The sequence below is a fragment of the Nerophis ophidion genome, linkage group LG13, assembly GCF_033978795.1.
Source record: "Nerophis ophidion isolate RoL-2023_Sa linkage group LG13, RoL_Noph_v1.0, whole genome shotgun sequence".
NCBI classification, from domain to species: Eukaryota; Metazoa; Chordata; class Actinopteri; order Syngnathiformes; family Syngnathidae; genus Nerophis; species Nerophis ophidion.
The window spans coordinates 40,528,877-40,556,403 of NC_084623.1; the positions used below are offsets into that span (position 1 = coordinate 40,528,877).

A 27,527-nucleotide genomic window follows, 5' to 3' on the forward strand; every position below is an offset into this window, starting at 1 on the left:
GGAGGCCAGATATGCATGTATACGACAATATCAGGAGTGAGGTGGCGACTTGTCCAGGGTGTACCCCGCCTTCCGCCCGATTGTAGCTGAGATAGGCACCAGCGCCCCCCGCGACCCCAAACGGAATAAGCGTTAGAAAATGGATGGATGGAATATCAGGGGTGTCAAACTCTTGTTCATTGAGGACCACAATGCAGTTATGGCTGTAATAATAAATATATATGAATATTAATGTATAATCGCTTCATGATTAGGGATGGGTACCATTCACATTGGAACAGATACGGTACCGATTCCCAGTACCTGGGAATCGATACCAGTACTTAACAGTACCTAGATGATTAGGGATGGGTACCTTTCACATTGGAACAGCTATAGTACCAAATCCCAGTACCTGGGAATCAATACCAGTACTTAACAGTACCAAGATGATTAGGGATGGATACCTTTCACATTGGAACAGCTATGGTACCAAATCCATGTACCTGGGAATCGATACCAGTACTTTACAGTACTGAGATGATTAGGGATGGGTACCTTTCACATTGGAACAGCTATAGTACCAAATCCCAGTACCAGGGAATCGATACCCGTACTTAACAATATCAAGATGATTAGAAATGGGTACCTTTCACATTGGAACAGCTATGGTACCAAATCCCAGTACCTGGGAATCGATACCAGTACTTAAAAGTACCAAGATGATTAGGGATGGGTTCCTTTCACATTGAAACAGCTATGGTAACAAATCCCAGTACCTGGAAAACGATACCAGTACTTAACAGTACTGAGATGATTAGGGATGTGTACCTTTCACATTGGAACAGCTATGGTACCAAATCCCAGTACCTGGGAAATGATACCAGTACTTAACAGTACTGAGATGATTAGGGATGGGTACCTTTTACATTGGAACAGCTATGGTAACAAATCCCAGTACCTGGGAATCGATACCAGTACTTAACAGTACCAATTTTCGGTATGTTTGTATGTTACGTATCAATAAATGTTAATATGAATGTTAATAATATAAAATGTCAATACATTACTATTTAACATTTTACACTGAGCTGATAACGATGACTGTATAATGCATTGTATTCATTTTAGTAGTCAGAAAGTAGTCTTTGTCATTGAGTTGAGTGTGCCAGTTTAGTGCAAGTGTGCATCTTAGTAGTAGTTTTGATTACCACCTTTGGAGGTTTTGAAATTGCCATGTAAAATTGTTAACGCTAATCAGTAGGATTTATACGGCATATCCCATGTAAATTAGCATTGAGCTAGTCTTTTTGAACAGCGTTGCCTGACTTTTGAAAGCTTTCTAACCATTTGATTTCCTCGTGAATCGGTACGGAATTTGGTCGGTAGCTATAAAAGTACCAAATCCCCTACCTATCCATTTTTAGAGATTACATAAGAAAGTACGTTATCAATGCATATTTTTCCAGGCTTTTGCGAGCCATACAAAATGATGTGGCGGCCCAAATCTGGCCCCCGGGCTATGAGTTTGACACCTGTGGACTAGATTGTTACGTTTTTCCAAAATCCACAATGTGCTCTTACTAGTTTAAATGACATACAATTATCTTAAGGTGGCCTTAAAGACCTACTGAAATGAGATTTTCTCATTTAAACGGGGATAGCAGGTCCATTCTATGTGTCATACTTGATCATTTCGCGATATTGCCATATTTTTGCTGAAAGGATTTAGTAGAGAACATCCACGATAAAGCTCGCAACTTTAGGTCGCTGATAAAAAAAGCCTTGCCTTTAGCAGACTATGTGCGCGTGACGTCACTGGTTGTAGAGCTCCTTACATCCTCACATTGTTTACAATCATAGCCAACAGCAGCTAGAGCTATTCGGACCGAGAAAGCAAAAATTTCCCCATTAATTTGAGCGAGGATGAAAGATTTGTGGATGAAGAAATTTAAGAGTAGAGGCCTAGAAAAAAAAAATAATAATACAAATTAAAAAAAGGCGATTGCAGACGTTATTACACACATTTACTAGGATAATTCTGGAAAATCCCTTATCTGCTTATTGTGTTAGTGTTTTAGTGAGATTAAATAGTACTTAAAGTCGGAGGGTTGTGGCCACATTTGGTCGGGATCTATGTTCGCTTGACCGCTCTGATCCATAGTAAAGCTTCACCTCCAGGAATTTTAAACAAGGAAACACCGTGTGTTTGTGTGGCTAAAGGCTAAAAGCTTCCCACCTCCATCTTTCTACTTTGACTTCTCCATTATTAATTGAACAAATTGCAAAAGATTCATCAACACAGATGTACAAAATACTGTGTAATAGCGCGATGAAAAGAGACGACTTTTAGCCGTAAGTGGTGCTGGGCTAATATGTACCCTCAACCAATAACGTCACAAACACGCGTCATCATCACATCATCATTCCGCGACGTTTTCCACAAGAAACTCCGCGGGAAATTTAAAATTGTAATTTAGTAAACTAAACCGGCCCTATTGGCATGTTAGTATTTGTTAGTATTTCATCATTGATATATAAACTCTCAAACTGCGTGGTCGGTAGTAGTGGGTTTCAGTAGGCCTTTAAACCCCGTTTCTAATGCGACGACGGTACAAAGTGGTTTTATATGTGAAGTATGACTCTCATGAGCTTGGTCTTCATCAGTGACTTAAGTGCTGAACTCTGAAAGGACAGCGCGGCGTTTCTGTGCGACGACACGACTTTGAGACGCCAAGAGTCACGTCGCCATATTGTATTCTGATGAGTCATGTTTACTGCACACACACCAGGGTATATGTTAAATTGGTGTTTTTCAACCTTTTTTGAACCAAAGCGCATTATTTTCATTGAAACAATCCGGAGGCACACAAACAGCAGAAATCATAAAAAAATTTAACTCAATAGACAAAAAAAAGTCATTGTTGCAAGTGTTGGATATGAATTCAAACCATAACCAATCATGCATCTTTATAGCTCTTGTCTCAAAGTAGGTGTACTGTCACGACCTGTCACAGCACGCCGTGACTTATTTTGAGTTTTTTGCTGTTTTCCCATGCGTATAGTTTTAGTTCTTGTCTTGCGCTCGTATTTTGGTGGCTCTTCCTCTTTTTTTTGGTATTTTCCTGTAGCAATTTCATGTCTTCCTTTGAATTATATTTTAGGCATCTACTGTGGTTTAGCAATCAAGAATATTTCAGTTGTTTTTATCCTTCTTTGTGGGGACATGTTGATTGTCATGTCATGTTCAGATGTACTTTGTAGATGCTGTTTTTGCTCCACAGTAAGTCTTTGCTGTCGTCCAGCATTCTGGTTTTGTTTATTTTGTAGCCAGTTCAGTAGCTTTGGCTCCACCTCCATTACATATACAGTGTTTTTCAACCTTTTTTGAGCCAAGGCACATTTTATGCGTTGAAAAACTCCGGAGGCACACCACCTACAGAAATCATTAAAAAACGAAACTCAGTTGACAGTAAAATGTCATTGTCACAATTGTTGGGTATGACTTTAAACCATAACCAACCATGCTTCAATATAGCTCTTGTCTCAAAGTAGGTGTACTGTCACGACCTGTCACAACACACCGTGACTAATTTTGAATTTTTTGCTGTTTTCCCGTGCGTATAGTTTTAGATCTTGTCTTGCGCTCCTATTTTGGTGGCTTTTCCTCTTTTTTTTGGTATTTTCCTGTAGCATTTTCATGTCTTCCTTTGAATGATATTTTAGGCATCTACTTTGGTTTAGCAATCAAGAATATTTCAGTTGTTTTTATCCTTCTTTGTGGGGACATTGTTGATTGTCATGTCATGTTCAGATGTACTTTGTAGACGCTGTTTTTGCTCCACAGTAAGTCTTTGCTGTCGTCCAGCATTCTGTTTTTGTTTATTTTGTAGCCAGTTCAGTAGCTTTGGCTCCACCTCCGTTACAAATTAGCAGTGTTTTTCAACCTTTTTTGAGGCAAGGCACATTTTATGCGTTAAAAAGATGCACACCACTAGCAGAAATCATTAAAAAACTAAACTCAGTTGACAGTAAAAAGTTGTTATCGCAATTGTTGGCTATGACTTTAAACCATAACCAACTATGCCTCAATATAGCTCTTGTCTCAAAGTAGGTGTACTGTCACGACTTGTTACAACAGCCTTGACAATTTTATTTTTTTTGCTGTTTTCCCGTGCTTATAGTTTTAGTTCTTGTCTTGTGCACCTATTTTGGTGACTTTTCCTCTTTTTTGGGGGGTATTTTCCTATCGCAATTTCATGTCTGAGGTGGCGACTTGTCCAGGGTGTAGCCTGCATTCCGCCCGATTGTATTTGAGATAGGCACCAGCGCCCCCCGGGACCCTAAAGGGAATAAGGGGTAGGAGATTGATGGATGGAGTTTCATGTCTTCGCCCTGTGATGAGGTGGCAACTTGTCCAGGGTGCACCCCGCCTTCCGCCTGAAAGCAGCTGAGATAGGCTCCAGCGGCCCTAAACGAGACAAGCAGTAGAAAATGCATGGATGGATTTCATGTCTTCCTTAAACGCTATTTCCCGCATCTACTTTGTTTTAGCTATAAAGAATATTTAAATTGTTTTTATCCTTCTTTGTGGGGACATTTTTGATTGTCATGTCATGTGAATTATATTTATATATCACTTTTCTCTAGTGACTCAAAGCGCTTTACATGGTGAAGTAAATTCACTTCACATTGTTGATTGTCATGTCATGTTCGGATGTACTTTGTGGACGCCGTTTTTGTTCCACAGTAAGTCTTTGCTGTCGTCCAGCATTCAGTTGTTGTTTATTTTGTAGCCAGTTCAGTTCTAATTTTGTTCTACGTAGCCTTCCCTAAGCTTCAATGCCTTCTCTGAGGGGCACTCACCTCTTGTTTATTTTTGGTTTAAGCATTAGATACCTTTTTACCTGCACGCTGCCTCCCGCTGTTACCGGAAGAGTGTTACATGGTTACTTTGCCAAGCTCTAAACAGCAGAGACACTCAACAACAACACATCATTTGCCGACTATAAATAATGGTTTGCAAAAAATATTTTTAATCCAAATAGGTGAAAATAGATAATCTCCCACTGCACACCAGGCAATATCTCACGGCACAGTGGTTGAAGTACTCTGTGTTAGATGGTCTGTATATGGAGGCGTATCCTGATAATATGAGGTGATCCATTGAATCTGAAGCAAAAATCACATGACCGTTCATTTCCCTGAAAAGAAGACCCTCTGCTCCGCCTTTCACCTTGGTACCAGCGGCTCCCTTCATTCACTAATTTGCTGCAGTGAATGGCCTTCTCTTCTCGTTCCTGTCCTCATCCACCCCTCGCTTTGTTTTCGTCGGAGAAGAGGATGTGTGTGCGTGTGTTCGTTTGTGCCTTTCATGCGCCTCTCGGCTCTTGTTTTGCTTCTCGTTTTGTTTTGTGGAGAGGCAAAGAGGTGAGCTCGGGGGCCCCTAAATACACACCAAGAAAGCGATGCCCCCCCTTGGAGTGTCTTCAGTAGACACTAAGGCAAGGCTGAATAAAGCCTTCCTTAAAGACGTGGAGCAAACATCCTGAAGATTTAAGAGGGTCCAGTGTCAATAGTGTTGGTTTAATTTTTGTTACTGGTCGCAGGGAAAATGGCTTCATGTCATGAAAATATGTCAAGTATCGGATCATTCAAAAAAATGTTGCAAACTTCCTGAAAATAAATCAGAGCCACTTTTTTTGTCAAGGCCATCCGACCCAAATTTTTCTAATAGGGGTTACCCAGTCTGATATCAGAAAAAACAAACAAAAAAACAAGTATTTGCATGTATCGGAAATCTCCGTTATACAGTATGAAGGGGATTCACATGGCCCCATTTGTCGCGGATTACCTGATGCATGAAACGTGACAAATTGGGGCGATTCACTTGAATATGTGTTTAACTTTGATCACAGCGTCAGTTTCTATAAAGTGAAGTGAAGTGAATTTTATTTATATAGTGCTTTTCTCTAGTGACTCAAAGCACTTTACATAATGAAACCCAATTTCTAAGTTACATTTTTAAACCCGTGTGGGTGGCATTGGTAGCATGGTGGGTAAAGTGTCTTGCCCAAGGACACAACGGCAGTAACTAGGATGGCAGAAGCGGGTATCAAACTTGGAATCCAAAAGTTGCTGGCACGGCCAGTCTACTGACCGAGCTATACCGCCCCATGTAGAGTGGCACCTTCCAGCATTTTCAGCAGACTGCATTGCAAGATGATTAACCCCCCCACCCCCTTCATCTATTGGCTTGCAGTGTGTTTTACTTGTACAAAACTTGACAGCCAGTTAATATTCAGTTCTTAGTAATCGGCTAATTTTTAATGGTTACAATAAAAATTATATGTAATTATGACAGTGAAAAACAATCATGGAACAAATAAAATTGGAGTCACGGTGTAGCTTTGGCTCCACTTCCGTTACATATAGCAGTGTTTTTCTACCTTTTTTGAGCCAGGGCACATTTTATGCGTCGAAAAAATCCGGAGGCACACCACCAGCAGAAATCATTAAATAATTAAACTCAGTTGACAGTAAAAAGTTGTTTTTGTCGCAATTGTTGTATATGACTTTAAACCAGAACCAAGCATGCATCACTATATCTCTTGTCTCAAAGTAGGTGTACTGTCACCATCTGTCACAACACGCCCTGACTTATTTGGAGTTATTGTTTTCCTGTGTGTTTTAGTTATTGTCTTGCACTCCTATTTTGGTTGCTTTTTCTCTTTTTTTGGTATTTTCCTGTAGAAGTTTCATGTCTTCCTTTGAGCGATATTTCCCGCATCTAATAATAATAATAATAATAGATTGTATTTTTAAAAAAACACTTTGCATTGAGCAAACAACCTCAAAGTGCCACTGTGTAAAAAAAATAGTAATAATAATAAGATAATAAAGATAAATAAAATATAAAACTATAAACAGCCCGATTGCTAGAACCAACATGCATATGTATAAAAAGGCTTTTTATAAAAGATGGGTTTTTAAGCCTTTTTTTAAAAGCATCCACAGTCTGAGGTGCCCTCAGGTGGTCAGAGAGAGCGTTCCACAGACTGGGAGCAGTGGAGCAGAAAGCCCGGTCTCCCATAATTCGTAGGTTGAAGGAGGTTGGCCTGTTTGGAGCGGAGGTGTCGTGTGGAGGATTTGGGGGTGAGCAGTTCTTTGAGGTAGAGGGGGGCATTTCCTTGGAGGCACTGGTGAGTTAGTAGGGAGATTTTGAATTCAATCCTGAGTGGAACAGGAATCCAGTGAAGGGATTTAAGAGTTGGTGTGATGTGGTCATATTTCCGCACTCTCATCAGGATCCTCGCAGCACTATTTTGTATGTACTGCAGCTTCTGAATGTTCTTGCTGGGGATCCAGACAAGAAGTGTGTTAACCACTTTGTTTTAGCAATCAAGGATATTTCCGTTGTTTTTATCCTTCTTTGTGGGGACATGCTTGATTGTCATGTCATGTTCGGATGTACATTGTGGACGCCGTCTTTGCTCCACAGTAAGTCTTTGCTGTCGTCCAGGATTCTGTTGTTGTTGACTTTGTAGACCGATCAGTCTGAGTTTCGTTCTGCATAGCCTTCCCTAAGCTTCAAAGTCTTTTCTTAGGGGCACTCACCTTATGTTTTTTTTTTGGTTTGAGCATTAGACACCTTTTTACCTGCACCCTGCCTCCCGCTGTTTCCGACATCTTCAAAGCAATTAGTTACCGGCTGCCACTTACTACTATGGAAGAGTATTACACGGTTACTCTGCCGAGCTCTAGACAGCACGGACACTCAACAACAACACATCATTTTCAGACTATAATTACTGGTTTGCAAAAAATATTTTTATTCCAAATAGGTGAAATTACATAACCTCTCACGGCACACTAGTGGTTGAAAAACACTGACATATAGCATATTTGAATCGACTTTTATTATATGTGTGAAATGTTTAATGGACTCTTGTCTTATGTATTCTGTCCAGGACCTCATTGTGGACCAGACCATAGAGAAGGTGTCCTTTTGCGCTCCTGATCGAAACTATGACAAGGCTTTCTCCTATATCTGCCGAGACGGGACCACCAGACGCTGGATGTGCCACTGCTTCATGGCTCTTAAAGACTCGGTGAGAACACCTGCAAGCCTGTGTGGCCCTTTTTTGGGTGACATCTTCTACTTCATTCTTAATGCCCAAGTTGTACAGCGGACGGAAACATGCGTATTTCGACAACCCGTCGACAAGTCCTGGTCAACACAAATTTATTACCAAAAAAATCATATTTTCCAAATGTCCCTGGTCAAAGTCAGAAGTAAATGCGTAACCTATGGCTAGTTCTGGTTTCGATTCGGGATATGACCACAGCCGCTTTTCTCGTCGTCCACCCCATAGTGCGAAGCGGCTTCTAAAATACTAATTCTCACCGTCATGGTATAAGAATAAACTTAAGTTCTTCTATGCACTATTATCACTGGAGGACTAGACCAAGGGTGTCCAAACCACGGTCCACAGCGTCTTCAGTTTGGACCGCAAGACGTTATTAGTTTAAAAAAGAAATCTGACACGGAGGCGAGGCATAATGGATGCGTGTTGCTACCCCAGGGATGCAAGAGGACCAGGACAGGCAGGAGTTGCAGGTAAGATTAGATTTAATACGAAAACAAAAATAATACTGGTACAAAATGCAAAGAAAAGGCGTGCCGAATGCACGGAGAGCTATGCTAATAATTAGCACGAGAGCAGAGTACAGGAATAGAGGTGCAGAGCGCACGCAAAGCTAAGGCGAGACTTAGCAATAGTGATTACAAAAATAAGAACCAACGTGCGTGTTGCAAGTAGCAAACAAAACAGCCAGGAGGAACTAAGGTAGCAGGTGGTCTTAAATACAACACAAATAATTCAAAACAGGTGTGCGTAATGAGTCCGTGCAGGAGGCATACTTAGGTTGCCATGGTGACAATACAAAACAAGGAAGTGCGCTAACAAACGGGATCGGTAGAGTCCAAAACATGATCAAAACATAGTAGGACAATACAAAAAAGACAAACATGCTAGAGATGTGTGATCCGGAAGCCGGATCACAACATTACCCCCCCCTTAAGGGGCAGATCCCAGATGCCCCCAAAAAACTGCAATAAAGAGAACCCCCTCCCAAAACCAGAAAGTTCACAAACGAAGGGAGGGCGGAAGGAGTCCACGGTGGAGGGTCGCCAGATCGCATGTCCCCGAATCCACCGAGGACACATCATGTGGCGGCGGCGGGTGGAACGCTGCTGCCGAAAAAGTTTTGGCGGGCGACCTCGAAAAGGCCACATTAGTGGCCGCCTCGCAGGATGAGGTGCCCGGCGAGGCGGACGACCCGGGCACGGCCACATCCGTGGCCGACATGGAGGAGGGAGTATCTGGCGAGGAGGATGACCTCGCAGAGGCCACGCCCGTGGTCGACGTGGTGGACGACGCCTCAGCACCGAAATCCCAGCAGGCTTGGAAGCAGCAGACGAGGGTGCGGGGACTGCAGCCAAAGCAGGCCCGAGTGCAGCTGGCGAGGATGATGCGGGTGCTGCAGCCGCAGGAGTCGTCGGAGGCGGCCTGGGAGCCGCAGGAGTCGTCGGTGGTGCTGGTGTGGGCTCCAGCCCCGTCGTCGGCGCTGGTGTGGGCTCCAGCCCCGTCGTCGGCGCTGGTGTGGGCTCCAGCCCCGTCGTCGGCGCTGGTGTGGGCTCCAGCCCCGTCGTCGGCGCTGGTGTGGGCTCCAGCCCCGTCGTCGGCGCTGGTGTGGGCTCCAGCCCCGTCGTCGGCGCTGGTGTGGGCTCCAGCCCCGTCGTCGGCGGTGCTTGGCGGCACGGAGCTGGCACCGGTGCTTGGCGGCACGGAGCTGGCACCGGTGCTTGGCGGCACGGAGCTGGCACCGGTACCTGTCGTGGTGCTGGTACCGGAGTGGGCTCCAGCCTTGGAGTTTGTGCTGGTGTGAGAACCAGACTGGGAGCTGGTGTGAGAACCAGACTGGGAGCTGGTGTGAGAACCAGACTGGGAGCTGGTGTGAGAACCAGACTGGGAGCTGGTGTGAGAACCAGACTGGGAGCTGGTGTGAGAACCAGACTGGGAGCAGGTGTCGGCTTCAGCCGAGGAGCAGGTGTCGGCTTCAGCCGAGGAGCAGGTGTCGGCTTCAGCCGAGGAGCAGGTGTCGGCTTCAGCCGAGGAGCAGGTGTCGGCTTCAGCCGAGGAGCAGGTGTCGGCTTCAGCCGAGGAGCAGGTGTCGGCTTCAGCCGAGGAGCAGGTGTCGGCTTCAGCCGAGGAGCAGGTGTCGGCTTCAGCCGAGGAGCAGGTGTCGGCTTCAGCCGAGGAGCAGGTGTCGGCTTCAGCCGAGGAGCAGGTGTCGGCTTCAGCCGAGGAGCAGGTGTCGGCGTCAGCCGAGGAGCAGGTGTCGGCGTCAGCCGAGGAGCAGGTGTCGGCGTCAGCCGAGGAGCAGGTGTCGGCGTCAGCCGAGGAGCAGGTGTCGGCGTCAGCCGAGGAGCAGGTGTCGGCGTCAGCCGAGGAGCAGGTGTCGGCGTCAGCCGAGGAGCAGGTGTCGGCGTCAGCCGAGGAGCAGGTGTCGGCGTCAGCCGAGGAGCAGGTGTCGGCGTCAGCCGAGGAGCAGGTGTCGGCGTCAGCCGAGGAGCAGGTGTCGGCGTCAGCCGAGGAGCAGGAGTCGGCGTCAGCCGAGGAGCAGGAGTCGGCGTCAGCCGAGGAGCAGGTGTCGGCGTCAGCCGAGGAGCAGGTGTCGGCGTCAGCCGAGGAGCACTAAGAGACTGGCAGAGAGGAGGACTAGGACTACTATGAGGATTTAGACTAACACTAGGACTTGGGCAAGGACTTGTGTGAGGACCAGTACTTACAATCAAACTAGTGCTTTTATAAGGACTTGGGCAAGGACCAGGACTTACAGTCGAACCAGGGCTTGGGCAGGAACTAGGACTTGAGGTCAATCTAGGGCAAGGACTGGGACTTACAATCATACTGGTGCTCGGGCAAGGACTTGGACAAAGACTAGGACTTACAGTGACACTGGGGCTCGGACAAGAATTTGGGCAAGGACTAGGGTTACTGTGAGGACTAAGACCACGAGGGGAATTAGGACACGGACTACGATCAAGACTACACGAAGGTACGTAACTGGGACCGGGACTTGGACTACCATTAAGAGAATGACTTGAGCAAGGACTTGGGCTAGGACTCGGACTACGACTCAGTCTACGAGTTGATCTACAATGTTGGCCAGAAGTCGGACCAGGACTGGGACTAGGCTTGAACACCGGTGGTGGAGGAAGAAAAGTAGGTAGCTCATGTTGCCTTAGTTTGCATCTAGAAATAACATCTGTATAGAACTTAGTTGTGTCTATAGAGTCCAAAAAATCATAGTCAATATTTGAAACAGGTTGAGAATAAGACTCAACAATATAAAAATCCTCAGAAAAAATATCATCGACAGGGGGTGGTATTGAGTCACCAGGGGGCGTTGACGAAATGACGTCACCGTGATGGACCGGTGGGCCGGAGGTATGCCCTGGCCTTACAGCCCAGTCGGAAGAGTGGTTGGAATATGGAGAAAAAACAAAACTTCCAAACCTCAGGGAAGAGTACTGGGCTGTTGTCTGCGCGCTGCTGTCCGGGGAAAAAGTCTTCGCGGCTTGGCGAAGGGAAGACTTTTGGTGGTCCACTGCGAGGCGGCGTTGTGCTGGCTGTTTTCTGACACGGAGGCGAGGCATAATGGATGCGTGTTGCTACCCCAGGGATGCAAGAGGACCAGGACAGGCAGGAGTTGCAGGTAAGATTAGATTTAATACGAAAACAAAAATAATACTGGTACAAAATGCAAAGAAAAGGCGTGCCGAATGCACGGAGAGCTATGCTAATAATTAGCACGAGAGCAGAGTACAGGAATAGAGGTGCAGAGCGCACGCAAAGCTAAGGCGAGACTTAGCAATAGTGATTACAAAAATAAGAACCAACGTGCGTGTTGCAAGTAGCAAACAAAACAGCCAGGAGGAACTAAGGTAGCAGGTGGTCTTAAATACAACACAAATAATTCAAAACAGGTGTGCGTAATGAGTCCGTGCAGGAGGCATACTTAGGTTGCCATGGTGACAATACAAAACAAGGAAGTGCGCTAACAAACGGGATCGGTAGAGTCCAAAACATGATCAAAACATAGTAGGACAATACAAAAAAGACAAACATGCTAGAGATGTGTGATCCGGAAGCCGGATCACAACAAAATCTGACTTTTGATTATCTGTTGCTGTCTTGTCGATAACATAAGTAAATCAGATCAATGACCATAAAATTTGTTTTGTATATTAGGATCAGCACAGCTTTACCTATATAACCCAATTCGAACATCCTTAACACGAATCAATCGTCCTGTCCCCTTAGCAGAAAAACAGCCCCAAATCATGATGTTTTCACCCCCATGCTTCACAGTAGGTGTGGTGTTCTTGGGATGCAACTCAGTATTCTTCTTCCTCCAAACATGACGAGTTGAGTTTATACCAAAAGTTCTATTTTGGTTTCATCTGACCACATGACATTCTCCCAATCCTCTGATGTCTTATCGATGTATCCATTTTGGTATAAACTCAACTCGTCGTGTTTGGAGGAAGAAGAATACCGAGTTGCATCCCAAGAACACCACACCTACTGTGAAGCATGGGGGTGGAAACATCATGCTTTGGGGCTGTTTTTTTGCTAAGGGGACAGGACGATTGATCCGTGTTAAGGAAAGAATTAATGGGGCCATGTATCGTGAGATTTTGAGCCAAAACCTCCTTCCATCAGTGAGAGCTTTGAATGGTTGACCAAATACTTATTTTCCACCATAATTTACAAATGAATTCTTTAAAATTCCTACAATGTGAATTCCTGGATTTTTTTTTTCACATTCTGTCTCTCACAGTTGAAGTGTACCTATGATGAAAATTACAGACCTCTGTCATCATTTTAAGTGGGAGAACTTGCACAATCGGTGGCTGACTAAATACTTTTTTGCCCCACTGTATCTAAATATAAAGACGACCTATGTCACGGCCTCTTCTCAAATGAATCACTGGTACTCTTAACAGTATGGATGTGATTTCCCTGAACCTGTGAAGATGATTGTAAAATATATAAAGAACAATTATAAAAACTAAGCCCATGCCACGATTTGGCATTCTATAAAACCCTGTCTGGTTTCATTATCGACTTGGCCGGTGAGCGAGATTACTGATGTGTACAGCATGGAGCTAAGCATAAGTGGACTGAGATAAGACGATTAGACAGAAGTCACCCATCCATCTTTTCTGTCTCTCATGCCTCCGCAAACTATCTCGTTTTTTTTTTTTATCAAGGATTTATCATGGCGCGTAATCATCCTAACAACACGGGGATCTGATTGGATGATTACACACTGGGTTGTATTGTAAATCCATCAATCTCATGCGACAAGTCACCACGTCTTGGGACTGTTAGAAATGCTTGTTGGTTTGTATTTGTCGCCTATTAGGGAGAGAGACTGAGCCACGCGGTCGGCTGTGCCTTCGCCGCCTGTTTGGAGAGGAAACAGCGCAGGGAGAAGGAGTGTGGTGTGACGGCATCTTTCGACGCTACTCGGACGTCGTTCGTACGCGAGGGCTCTTTCCGCACTAACTCTGCCTGCAACCAGCCAGGGAGCAGCAGTGAACATGATGAGAAATCACAGGAGAAAATTAAAGGTGAGGCTTATAAACCATGGCGCACTTACAAAGTGAAGGAACTCCTTTTTTAGATGATTTTTACTCATATTCTGGGCCAGTTTGCCGGAACGGTACCACGTTTGTTGTAAACGTATATTTGTGTTTTTTTTACTGTAAATGTTAATTCATACTCATTTTGAATGACTTAAAATGTGTATTAGCCCAAAGATGATTTGTTTGAGTAACAGGACTGAACGTAACAAGACTGAGTTTTTAGCATAGAATTTGGGTTGTCCCGATACCGATAATTTGGTACCAGTACCAAAGTATATATCAATATATTTCCAAAGAAAGGTAACTCCAAAAATTGTCAATATTGGCTTTATTTTAACAAAACATATTACAGTACATTAAATGTATGTTTCTTATTGCACTCTAACAACAATTTTAGAAGGTTAAAATTTAAATTAAAAGGCATTAAACTAATTGGACTTATTTGAGTAACAGGACTGAAAATAACAGGAGTGAGTTTTTAGCATAGAGTTTGGTTTGTCCCAACCGATACCGATAATTTGGTACCGGTACCAAAGTATATTTCGATACTTTTCCAAAGAAAGGGAACTATGAAAATTATTAATATTGGCTTTATTTTAACAGAAAATATTACAATACATTAAAAATATGTTTCCTATTGCACTCAAAGAACAATTTTAGAAAATTAAAACAAAAATTAAAAAAGATTAAACACATTGGACTTGTGAGAGTAACAAGACTGAAAGTTACAGAAGTGAGTTTTTAGCATAGAATTTGGGTTGTCCCATTGCCAATAATATGGTACCGGTACCAAAGTATAGATCAATACTTTTCGCTACTTTTCCAAAGAAAGGGAACTACAAAAATTGTCAATATTGGCTTCATTTTAACAGAAAATATTACAATACATTAAACATGTGTTTCCTATTGCACTCAAAAGAACAATTTTAGAAGGTTAAAATATAAATTGAAAGGCATTAAACACATTGGACTTGTTTTTAGCATAGAATTTGGGTTGTCCCAATACCGATAATTTGGTACCGTTACCAAAGTATATATCGATACTTTTACAAATAAAGGGAAGTATGAAGAACTGGAAGAGAGTTCAACCCTTTATCTTTAGCTCATTAGTAGTAATGCTCCTACAATTTGACCAACAAAAAATTTGGCAAGACTTAGGAAGGAGCAGGATGTTGTGATGACGTAAGCAAGAAGCACGTGAAACACAAGTATGTGTTGCAAGTTTTTATCAAATGAATAAAAAGTCACAGAAAGAATCCTAAAATTCTTCAGATCAACCTCAAACAACAGAATGAAACTTGAAAAGTGCTCCAACAGTGGTTTATATTTCAAGATTTGAGGATTTGCTCATTTCGCTGTCAACCAGAAAAGGAATTTAGCCTCCGCCAGATCATCCATTCATCCTACGGATGTCCAGTGTCCAGGCCAGTCCACTGTCCATAGACTCCCAGAGACGCTAAACGTCCGATGGGCGGGACAAAGCCTAGCTTTACCCAATCACTGTCTAGTTTTGCTGCAGCTGGAAAACCCACTCTATACTTCTTGTTGACTCTTTGGATTGTTGTATTCTTTGAAGAGTAAATATTAGTTTCTGCATTTGCAATGTCTTGACTTTGGTGAGGTTATTACCCAGTCATAACCATAACTGCAATCAATGGTAATAATCATTTGTATAGTAAATTATTTCCGTGTTTTGGTTTTCGACCTCGGTTTCCTCATTTTTGGTTATGGTCAAGAATTTACACTTCTCTGTCCTCCAGACCAGCCTTCAGTTCATGCTGCCCTGCCCCCTGGTACTGCTTCCCCGCCCGAGGGTGCAGCATCCCCGATGGAACGGCCGGAACCCGGTGGGCCTCACGCCATCCCCCGCCGCCATGCGCCAATCGAGCAACTGGTACGTCAAGGATCATTCCGAGGATTCCCAGCTCTCAGTCAGAAAAACTCCCCCTTCAAGAGGCAGCTGTCACTACGCCTCAATGACCTGCCATCCACACTGCAACGCAAAACTGACTTTGAGACCAAGAACCCGGGTGAGTTGAAACATTAGTTTTTCATTCTTCTCTGCTCGTGTTTCAGTTGTTAAATGCTCTTTGGAAGGTCAGTCATAGTGTTTGTAGTCAATGCAAAGAAACAGGACAGGGCCGTAGAAATGTGGTTAGGACTTCATTGTTTGTGTGGGTTTTCTCCCAGTCTAATGTTAGGTTGACTGGACAGGGTGTACCTCTGGTCCAAAATCAATCTGGATTGGCTCCATGCTCACACGCTTCCTTAAAGTCCTTCTCCTCTCCCCATCTCTCTTCATGTGTCCCTTTCCTGCTAGTACTGGAGATGGACATGTGCTTGCCAGGGGAAGGAGACATCAATGCCCTGTGTTGTCAGATCAACGCCTCCTTCACCAAGCCTTCTGAGGATCCTTTCTCCAACCCCTGTTCATCTACTGGTGGCCTGCCAACCAGCGTTGTGCCCGCAGCTTTGCCCCCACCACCGGGACCAATGCAGGGTAACTAGCAAGCATCACCCAGTAGAGTTCTGTTTCAGTGCTCTAAATGCTCTACGTTTTCCCTCTCAGCTACACCATCTTGGGTTCAGCCGGATCCTCCGCTCCACTCTCCTCCTGCTGTCTCCGTGGTGATGCCGAGTGGACACAAACGTACGCCGTCCGAGGCTGAAAGATGGTTGGAAGAAGTTTCCAAGGCAGTCAAGGCTCAGCAGACGCCCCCGCCGGGCCCCACCATCCCCGCCATCCCGGGGCCACCGTCTGCATCCAGTCAGGCCTCTGTGTCCATCAAACCCCTCATAGCGGGCCCCTCAGCTCCTTCCCCAATGTGTCTCCCACCCATTTCCATATCATCGGTCCCCCTGATACCCGGTCCTCCAATTTCTAGCCCTCCTATGTCTTTGCCTTCTATGTCTATCCCTACAATGTCTGGTCCGAGTATGTCAGGAGCCCCGATGATGCAGCCCTCCCTTCCTGGGCACCGAGGCTCCATCCCCAGCTCCATGCAGCCTTTTCCTTTGGCCTTCGATGCCACTGCAGCTCCTGTCGGGATCTACCCTAGTCAGCCTGTCCAACCGACGTTTGTTCCCATGCAAACGTACATCCCAGGCTTGGCCAGCAGTATGACCTACCCTAATGTTAGCGTACCCGTGGTGGGAATCACTCCATCGCAAATGGTGGCCAATGTCTTCTGCACGGCTTCAGGCTCTTCCAGCACTGGAGGTGCTATTGGCTCTGGCGTCGGAGGGCCTAAAGTGGGCACCCACCATTCTTACTCAGGAGCACCTTGTGCAGTTGGTAACACGGGCGGGTTTTGCACACCATTCTCCTCTACTCCTCCCCTTTCAACAGCCATAAATGGTCTCCCACCACACAGCGGCACCACCGCAGCCCTACCCAATGGAACCTCTAGCAGTACCAGTAGTTGGCCACCGGAGGGCAGCCACCTGACCGCCCCTGTGGCCGGTAATCCCAAAGATGACGACCGTTTCGAGGCCAAGTGGGCTGCGCTTGAGACCAAACCAGCAGCCCAGGCACCTGGAAGCAAGACTCCGGCAGCAGCAGCAGCCAACCCGTTTTCGAACAACCTGCAAAAGACTTTTGAGATTGAGCTCTAAGTGAGGGCTCTGCAGTTACAAAGGAGAACCAGCCTAGCAGCCCCCTAAGAGCTCTCAATGAAGTCTCTACATCAGAATGATATTCCTTTCTTTACGGATTGCTGGGTTGCCCTTTGGAAGACGTCTCTAAAAAACATCATGTGATGATGAAAATCTCGCCGCCTCTTTCCTGCTTTCATATCTGCACTCCGTCTTTACTTTCTTTACCAGCTGCAAGTCCCTTGACTTCTGACGAGTGTTGTTACTTGGCAACACGGTCAATAGTTACTTTCTTTAAAAGGTGACTCGGTTACATTCCAATCTCACGGACTGATTGTGGCAGTATTTGTTCTGGAAAGAAGCAAAGAAAATGAAGCATTCTTGGATGGACTGAACACCAGATTGTATGTTCCCTAAAGGACTCGCTTATTATTAGTAGGGGTTTGTTGCCAAAATTATTTTATTTATTGTACTTTATTTTGATGTTATATTTACTTAAAGTCTCTAAAGGGAGTCAATAAGATATTTTTTATCACATATTTATTTCAGTTGAACGAGCAGGAAAAAAGAGGTCCATACAGTGGAACCCGTTTAAGTCCACCCCGTTTATGTCCTCAACTCGTCCACATACATAGACAATTGGGCTGTTTTTGTCCCGAATTTCCCCCTTCCGACCAAAGACCGCAAACACCCGATCATCTCGTGTCTTACAAGATCGTCCTAGAAGATTTTCCTGTGGTCTGATGTGCGTTAAGAGTACATTCGTCCCCGATAATTGGCTCCAAAAACAGGTCAGACCCTGAGGGGAATACCGATGCTTTACGAGTCATGGATCCGTGAACTGTGACGTGGTATAGGAAGAGGATAATCAAGTGGTTACTTTTCTGAGATCGAATTTACCTAGATTTAAAGTCTGTGTTAAATCTTTTTTCCTAATCTTTTTTTAGTTTGGGAATTTCATTTCAAAAATATTGTCCCAAGATCAACATCCTTCCATTCTCTCGTACGTCCTCTGCTATGTTGCCTGTTTGTTCTGCCTTTGCTACTGCGAGTTTTGGTAGCGACCAATACAAAGTAAATACGGAGTTATTTTAAAATATAAACAAAACCTCTAAAATGATTGCAATAAGGCAAAGATATTTGTGAAAATTACATCAGTCAGGCAGGAAGAGGGCAAATTGTGCCTGAATGAGCAGCAGAGACATAAAGAGAGAGATGTGCTGCGTTTGGACTGACAGACTAGAACAGGGGTGTCAAACGTACGGCCCGCGAACAGGTTTTATCCGGCCTGTGGGATGAGTTTTTAAAGTATAAAAAAGAGACCAAATATTTGAATGAAAGAAACTGCTGTTCTAAATGTGTCCACTAGATGTCACAATAGCAATTATTTGTATCTTTGTAGATGATGCTACATATGTAAAAAATAAAACACATGATTTTAGTGCACCAGTCGAGGAAAATGAGCAAACCACATAAACAACATCCTGTAATTTGATTTTGATATAAATTTTTTTATCCTAATAGATTGAATATTAACACCAGTGATTAAACATTATCACATAATCTATTTAGAAAGTATAAATAACGACAAAAAAGGTAGAATACTATTAACAGCAACATGTAAGTGTAAACAAACGAAAAAACAAAACATTGTGATTTGTACATTTCAGAATGTGCTGTTCTATTTTTAAACAAAGAAAACAATCTGAAATTGTCTTTATTTTTAAGTTATCGTGCTGTGATTTTACCAGTCCGGGCAAACTTGGGAGTAGATTTTTCTCCATGTGGCCCTTGATCTAAAACGAGTTTGACACCCCTGGACTAGACAGAGGAGACGCATATTAATAACGAAAGGAAAATGGAGTAATTTGCTGGATCTAAAGAAAAAGACAATCTGCAACAAAAGTATCAAAGAAAACTTCACTGTGTTATCAATATTTGGATCAATACGATCAATAGATTATGTTTGCTCACGCAAAATTACGTCTTGTAGGACTTCAATCTGGTAACGTGTGCGCGTGTGTTGATTTTATCATGTCACACCACACACAGGAAGATCAACATTGCTTAATGCATGAAGATTTAAAATATTTTCGTGTGTACCAGCCTTGAGGCAACCAACTCCACAAGTCCTGATCCATCGTGTTCTTCGGACTAAAAAGCGTGCCACATACATGATCGACATACATGACATAACATTTCAGACCCCGAGGGAACATTTCTATGAAAATAATCCATTTATGTCAACTTCTATCATTATCGCTTGAGTCGTTTCCTGCAAAAGCAGATTTGTGGTCAATAAAAAACAAGTAACTGGAAGAAAAGAAAACAGGCAACAGGCAAGGAACCTTAAAGCCTCCAGATAAGACATAAGGTTATTTTTTCTTTGGCTTCTCAGTCATTCTTTCCTCCTCCTTTTCAAAATGCATTTTCCGGACTATTAAGTGCACCAGTATGTAAGCTGCAACCACTAAATCTTGGAAGAAAAAAAAAAAGTTAATGTATTAGCCGCACCGGACTATAAGCTGCAGATAGTACATCAGGAAATGAGTTAACACAGAAAGATTTTATAAATTTTCATTTACACACTGTCAGACTCAAACACTGATGACATCTATTAAACAAGACAAGAAGCAAGGAATTAAACAGAGACAGAATTAAATTTGCCTCAATTGAGGAGAGTGCGTCTGGGCTGTACTCTTGTACAGTCTCCATCACGCTCTGGCGAAAGATTGTACGCCTCATATTTTATTTGGACTTTCCCTGATTACATGGCAACAGCTGTTTCTAAGGGAGGGGGTGGTAAACAGCCATCGCCTTTGGTTACAGAACAGTTCAAAGAAAAGGTCGCCTGGAGGGGAGTCTGGTCCTGCTTCCTCTCAGCTTTGTAGTTCTTGGTTCAAGAACAATACATCAAAGAAACAGAACACCTTCATGTTGCTTCCCATCCTACACACTGGAGTTTTACAAACCTTTTGCTCGGTAGGCTCAAAGACAGCTTTTGTCCTCTCGCCGGGAACTCATGGCGACACAAAGTTTTGTGATAACTTAGACACAATACCTTAATTGTTTCCTAACGGTGCCTGTAACACAGCAGTAAAACGGCAAGTCATAAAAAACATAAGTCATAGTCATGGACTCCAATCAGCTAAATGGACTCAATAAACTCCATGTTGATGTTTTGGTGAGTTTACCGAGGAATTTCTGAAACTGACACAATACAAAAACAACGCCATTGGAAGTTAGTAATACTAACACAGACACTCGTAAATGTGATAACATATAGATGGATGTATGGATGTATGGATAGTACTTTATTAATTCCTTCAGGAGAGTTCCCTTAGAAAAATTAAAAATATAAGGTAATGCTAATGACGCTAGCTTGATTACATTACGATAGCACGTACAAATATGCATAAAAACAGACATCACACATGGGATGGTTTAGTAAGCATGAATAGTTTTAGTTATATTGTAAAACTTGCAAACAATGAAGAATTCATATGAGTAAAAACGTTATGGAGGACTAAAAGACAGAACAGCACTTGTACTACCAGTTCAAAGCCCTGGAGACTTTCACACCGCAGCACCTGCAGTGAGCAAACTCGTCTAAAAGATGGCGCCTTAGCACAGACAATAACACACCATTTTAGTGTACTTGATGCTTGTTTTGTTTTTATGTACTTGTATTATCTTTTATAAGCTGCAGGGTTCCAAGCGTTGGGGAAAAAAAGTGTCTTATAGTCCGAAAGTTAGTCTGAATAGTTTTAGTTTTATTGTAAAATTTGCAAACCATGAAGAATTCTAATGAGTAGGAACGTTATGGAGGACTAAAAGACAGAACAGCACTTGTACTACCAGTTTAGAGCCCTGGAGACGTTCACACCGCAGCACCTGCAGTGAGCGAACTCGTCTAAAAGATGGCGCCTTAGCACAAACAATAACACACCATTTTAGTGTACTTGATGCTTGTTTTGTTTTTATCTATTTGTATTATCTTTTATAAGCTGCAGGGTTCCAAGCGTGGGGGAAAAAAGCGTCTTATAGTCCGAAATTTAGTATGAATAGTTTTAGGTGTATTGTAAAACTTGCAAACCATGAAGAATTCTAATGAGTAGAAACGTTATGGAGGACTAAAAGACAGAACAGCACTTGTACTACCAGTTTAAAGCGCTGGAGACGTTCACACTGCAGCACCTGCAGTGAGCGAACCCGTCTAAAAGATGGCGCCTTAGCACAAACAATAACACACCATTTTAGTGTACTTGATGCTTGCTTTGTTTTTATCTACTTGTATTATCTTTTATAAGCTGCAGGGTTCCAAGCGTAGGGAAAAAAAGCGTCTTATAGTCCGAAATTTAGTATGAATAGTTTTAGTTATATTGTAAAAGTTGCAAACAATGAAGAATTCATATGAGTAGAAACGTTACGGACGACTTAAAGACAGAACAGCACTTGTACTACCAGTTTAAAGCCCTGGAGACGTTCACACCGCAGCACCTGCATTGAGCGAACTCGTCTAAAAGATGGCGTCTTAGCACAAACAATAACACCATTTTAGTGTACTTGATGCTTGTTATGTTTTTATCTACTTGTATTATCTTTTATAAGCTGCAGGGTTCCAAGCGTAGGGAAAAAAGCGTGTTATAGTCCAAAATTTCAGGTATTTAAATGGAGGAAAACAAAGCTACTGTATATTTAATCAAGCGAGCAATGGCTACTACGTCCGCATGAAAACGCCAGCTCCAGGGGCGGCGGCTTAAACGGGTTCCACTGTAGTATGTGGATATAGAGTAGAGGGAGTTGAAGTGGGAAAATGTAGTCATGAACCAAATAGGGAGGACACATATGGTGATGCCTGACAAGTGTATATAAAGGCATGCTGCTTCCGCGCATCGTCGCTTCTCCGTTCCAACCAACACAACTTGTGACTTTCTGAGTATCCCACACCGACACCACATTCCAGAATACCCGAGGACTACAAAGTATGACACACAACCTTCCAAGTGCAGGACAGGCAGGATTGAGTGGAGGACAAGTGGTAGGCCGCTACACAAGAACAGAAACATGATGATGGATGGAGACGTGCCAGTGGAAGAATGAGTGAAGGATCCACAGTATGTGATAGAGGACAAGAATGAAGCGAGTCATTGAAAATAATTGAGTGCTAACATGATGAAAAAGAGTTTTGAAGGGGAAAAAAGTGATTGTGGAAACGCCACAGAACTGCCAGTTTTTTGTCATTTCAGTCGCAGAATCACTTACTCTTTCAACATTTACAGTCTTATATCTGATGTACAGTAGAACCCGTTTAAGCCAACCAACTCATCAAGTCCTGGTCCATCTTGGTCTTCTAATTATGTAAGTCACTTTACTCAGTGAGGTGGCGACTTGTCCAGGGTGTACGCCGCCTTCCGCCCGATTGTAGCTGAGGTAGGCGCCAGCGCCCCCCGCGACCCCGAAAGGGAATAAGCGGTAGAAAATGGATGGATGGACTTTACTCAGTGTTTCATCACGGCGCCATCTACTGGATTCAAAATGTCTTTACATGTGACCAGTAAAAAAAAAACATATGTATATATATGTATATATGTATATATATATATCTATATATACATATACACATATATATACATATGTATATATATATATTTGTATATATGTATGTATATATATATACACATATATATGTATATGTATATATATATTTGTATATATATGTGTATATATGTATATATATGTATGTATATATATGTATATATATATATTTGTATATATGTATGTATATATATTTATATGTATGTATGTATATATATGTATGTATATACAACCCCCAAAGGGAATAAGCGGTAGAAAATGGATGGATGGATGGATGTATGTATACATATATATGTATGTATTTATGTATGTATATCTATGTACATATATATTATATATATGTATATATATATATATATATATATATATGTATGTATTTATGTATGTATATCTATGTACATATATATTATATATATATGTATATATATATATGTATATATGTATGTATATGTATGTATATATATATGTATGTATATATGTATATATATGTACATATATATTATATATATGTACATATATTATATGTATATGCACATATATGTGTAATATATGTACATATACATATGTACATATTTGTGTACGTGTGTACATATATATGTATGTATATAAATGTGTGCATATATATACATACATATATACTTACAGTATGTATACATAGATACACATTTACACACATACATGCATGTGTCAGTATGTACATACATATATATGTATATAATGTATGTATGATATATGTGTGTGTATGAATATATATGTGTGTGGGTATATATACACACACACACATATGTGTATACATGTATATAGTATATATACATTTTCTGAGGATTTTTTGAAAATTAAACAATACAAAAACCATATATGTATATGTGTGTGTATATATATACACACATTATGCATATAAATGTGTACATTTACATATGTCTGTATACATGAATATGTATATATACGTAAATATGTATGTATATACATACATGTATATATACTGTACATGTTTATATATACACATATATGTACAGATATGTGTACATATACATATATTTATATGTGTACATATATGTATATATACACATACATGCATATATATATATAGATACACACACACACATATATATATATTTATATATATATATATATATATATTCAAACAAATAGCAGTGCTAAAAGGGGATGAAAAGTACAGCTTTGGTCAATAATTCAAATACAAAACAGGAAAACACAAATATATTTGGCGCTATGAGATCTAAATGGAATTGTTTCCTTTTTTTTTCGTTCCATTAAGATCAACAATGGCGACGAAAATCGACTTATTCAGTACAGGCTGTCACTTGTGACCTGAAAAAAGTGTTTCCTGATAAACACGAAGGCGGCTGTATCGGTCATGTGGTTTCTTTCTTAAAGTGACACACATATCCAGGTATCTAGAAATAGGGATGCAACAATTCATCGATTAAAGAAAAAAAAAAAAAAAGATTTGCAATCTGTTGAATCGATTAATCTGAGTGTAACTAATAAAAAATGATAAAATCCTTGAACTTTAAAGAGGCGGACATAGTTTTCGCACGACCGCTACAGTAGCGAGCACTTAAAAGCGATAGTGTGTGCGTGCTGTGGATTATTTTGATATGAATACACACATTATTGTGTCATTTTAATGTGGAAAAAGAATCAATGTTTAGTTCAATCATTGAGACTATAAATATGCTTTATCCATTTAAATAGAACAAATTGAGATATTACTTTCATAATCAATCTAATTGGCATATTAGTACATCACTAAAACAATTAAAGTACCAATGATTGTCACACACACACTAGGCGTGGTGAAATTTGTCATCTGCATTTTACCCATCACTTGAAAGTTCACCTCCTGGGAGTTGAGGGGAGCAGTGAGCAGCAGTGGTGGCCACGCCCAGAAATCATTTTGGTGACTTAACCCCCAATTCCAACCCTTGATGCTGAGTGCCAAGTTCCAACCCTTGATGCTGAGTGCCAAGCAGGGGTCCCATTTTATAGTCTTTGGTATGACTCGGCCGGGGTTTGAACTCACGACCTACCGATCTGAGGGCGGACACTCTAACCACAAGGCCACTGAGTAGGTTGCAGCTACCTAATAGTTGCAGCCTTCACAAACGCTCTGAGGAATGTTGACTTAAACGGGTTCCACATCAGTACCTGAAACTCCAGTAAAATTTTCTTTATTCTGGGAAAACTGTTTTTTGTTGTTGTAGATGTTTCGTGTGATTTTAAGGAGTTGAAAAGTATGAAGAGCCACTGACATCTGCTGCTTGTTTACTCCCGACAATAAAAACATGCCAGTGGTCCTATCTGATAGGCTGTCTACTCGTCCACACCTCAACTCCACAAATATACTTTTCTTAGTCGACAAATCATATTTTCCCCTCCTCCATACAGGATCTGATTATTTTATTGACGTATATATTTTTCCGCCCGTGGACTCTTCCATCTAAAAGATGTTTAAGGTTGTTTGCGTCAAGGCAAAGGCAATGACCTCATGAACTTGATTGTAAAACTAGTTTAGTGACGCTAACTCAGCCAACCAGTGGAGTTTATTTTTAATCTTTATTTACAGATGTTTTGTATTTAAACCTACATATTTGTATTGTAATTACATTGTACAAAAGATAAATAAAGTAATATAATATAATGACTGTGCATGTCTTGTCTTTTATACCTCTTACTAACACGGTGGTGCCTTCCTTTCTTTTGCTAAATTTGCCGAAAAGATCCGACGCAAACTTTTGGCAAAAATCTTTGTAAGTAAAATTTGACGCTGTGAGGCTTTTTACTTGTGTTACTTATGATCAATCATTAAAATTAATTACTGTGAAACTTTGACACCACAGAAGGATCAGTTTTTAACAATTATAGCCTTTTATGTCCAAAGTGTGGGTTTGACTGCCACTTGTTTTTTATTTTGTCATATTGTAAGAATAAAATGTGGTATTGGTGGGATAACTTATTACATCATTAAATTTGAAAGATATACCACAAAGCTACATCTATTTTGTTCATACATCTTAGTCCAGGGGTGTCAAACTCATTTTAGATGCGGGGCCACATGGAGAAATATCTACTCCCAAGTGGGCCGGACTGGTAAAATCACAGCAGGATAACTTAAACATAAATACAACTTCAGATTGTTGTCTTTGTTTAAAAATAGAACAAGCATATTCTGAAAATGTACAAATCATAATGTTTTTTTTTTACACTTACATTTTGCAATTAATGGTACATATACTTATTTTGTCGTCATTTATACTTTCTGAATAAATTATGTAATAATGTTCATCAGTCAACTCATTGGTGTTAGTTTTCAACCCATCAAAATGAAAAAATAATATCAAAAATCTAATTACAGGAAGTTATTAATGTAGTTTCCTGTAGTTTTTGTCATCCACAAAGATACAAAGAATTCCTATTGTGACATCTTGTGGACACATTTAGAACAGCAGTTTCTTGCACTCAGAAATTTTTATACTTGGCAAACTCATCATGCAGGCCGGATATATGAACTTAAATTTGATTGGTTTCAGCATCTTTAATGTACAAAATAGAGTGGGTAGAATAGCCAGAAATTATACTTTAAAAGGGAAACTTATTTTTATTCCACTCCCTGAGCGCTTGTTTCCCTCACCTGTCCCTGATTGGCCGCAGGGCACACCTGGTTGTGGTTGCCAATCAGGCTGTTATTTACGCCTGCCTCGCCTGTTCCTCAGTGCCCGGAAATGGATTGTTACCGACGTTTTGCTGCATGCTTGCGCTGAGTATAAAAAAGGACTCTTACCTGCACATGGCCCTCCTGTCTCCTGCATCTTGGCGTCACAACTACCGCAGCCGTGCGAGTTCCTCACGAGATGTTTCCTGCTGGTTTGAAATCAAAGGTAGGAGCATGACAACATGAGTGTGCAGCAAATCGGAGTGTCTCTGTGGTGATTCACTGTGGAGTACACGCACAATCTTCATTTAAATACGGCAGTGTGCATCACTTTTTAGTAGACACTTATGAAGGAGGGTGTGGCCGGTGGGCCTGTAGTGAAGCGGGGTGTGCCAGGTTCGGCCTCGAAGTCAGCGACAGCTGCGTAGATGGCCCATCTGGGCCTTGTTATGTGATCACCTGTCGCTTTGTATAAGCAGCAACCGGGAGGAAAAAGGTTGTTGGAACTGGAGGGAGAGCGAGTCTGCCAGAGGATAAAACATAATTACTAAAAAGCATCCTGCAGACATTTAGAAAAAAATAAACTGTATTATAACCATGAAACGGGCTCGCATGGCAATGCTTGGTGGTGCGAGGTATTTGGATCGTTGTAAATCAGGCCCTTAGTGTTTATTATTATCTATTTTGTTGGATCCATTATGGACTGGACTTTCACAATATTATGTTAGACCCACTTGACGTCCATTGGGAGGGGGGGTCTCCCACATCTGCGGTCCTCTCCAAGGTTTCTCATAGTCATCCTCATTGACATCCCACTGGGTTGTGAGTTTTTCCTTGCCCTTATGTGGGATCTGAACCAAGGATGTCATTGTGGCTTGCGAAGCCCTTTGAGACACTTGTGATTTAGGGCTATATAAATAAACAATTGATTGATGATTGTTTGTTTTATTATGTTTG

At 41.9% G+C, this 27,527-nt stretch overlaps 1 protein-coding gene across 3 annotated transcripts in view; it reads left to right on the forward strand.

The window, feature by feature from the left end:
- The window catches only part of numbl (NUMB like endocytic adaptor protein), a 184,422-nt gene extending 161,513 nt beyond the window's left edge, over positions 1 to 22,909 (forward strand). For all 3 annotated transcript variants that reach the window (XM_061918920.1, XM_061918919.1, XM_061918918.1), the window contains exons 5-9: positions 7,950 to 8,090; positions 13,480 to 13,687; positions 15,463 to 15,732; positions 16,023 to 16,202; positions 16,272 to 22,909. In XM_061918920.1, coding sequence (XP_061774904.1) covers positions 7,950 to 8,090; positions 13,480 to 13,687; positions 15,463 to 15,732; positions 16,023 to 16,202; positions 16,272 to 17,317 — 1,845 coding nt within the window. In that variant the 3' untranslated portion in view covers positions 17,318 to 22,909. The remainder of the gene's footprint in view (positions 1 to 7,949; positions 8,091 to 13,479; positions 13,688 to 15,462; positions 15,733 to 16,022; positions 16,203 to 16,271) is intronic.
- The last annotated feature ends 4,618 nt before the right edge of the window (positions 22,910 to 27,527 follow it).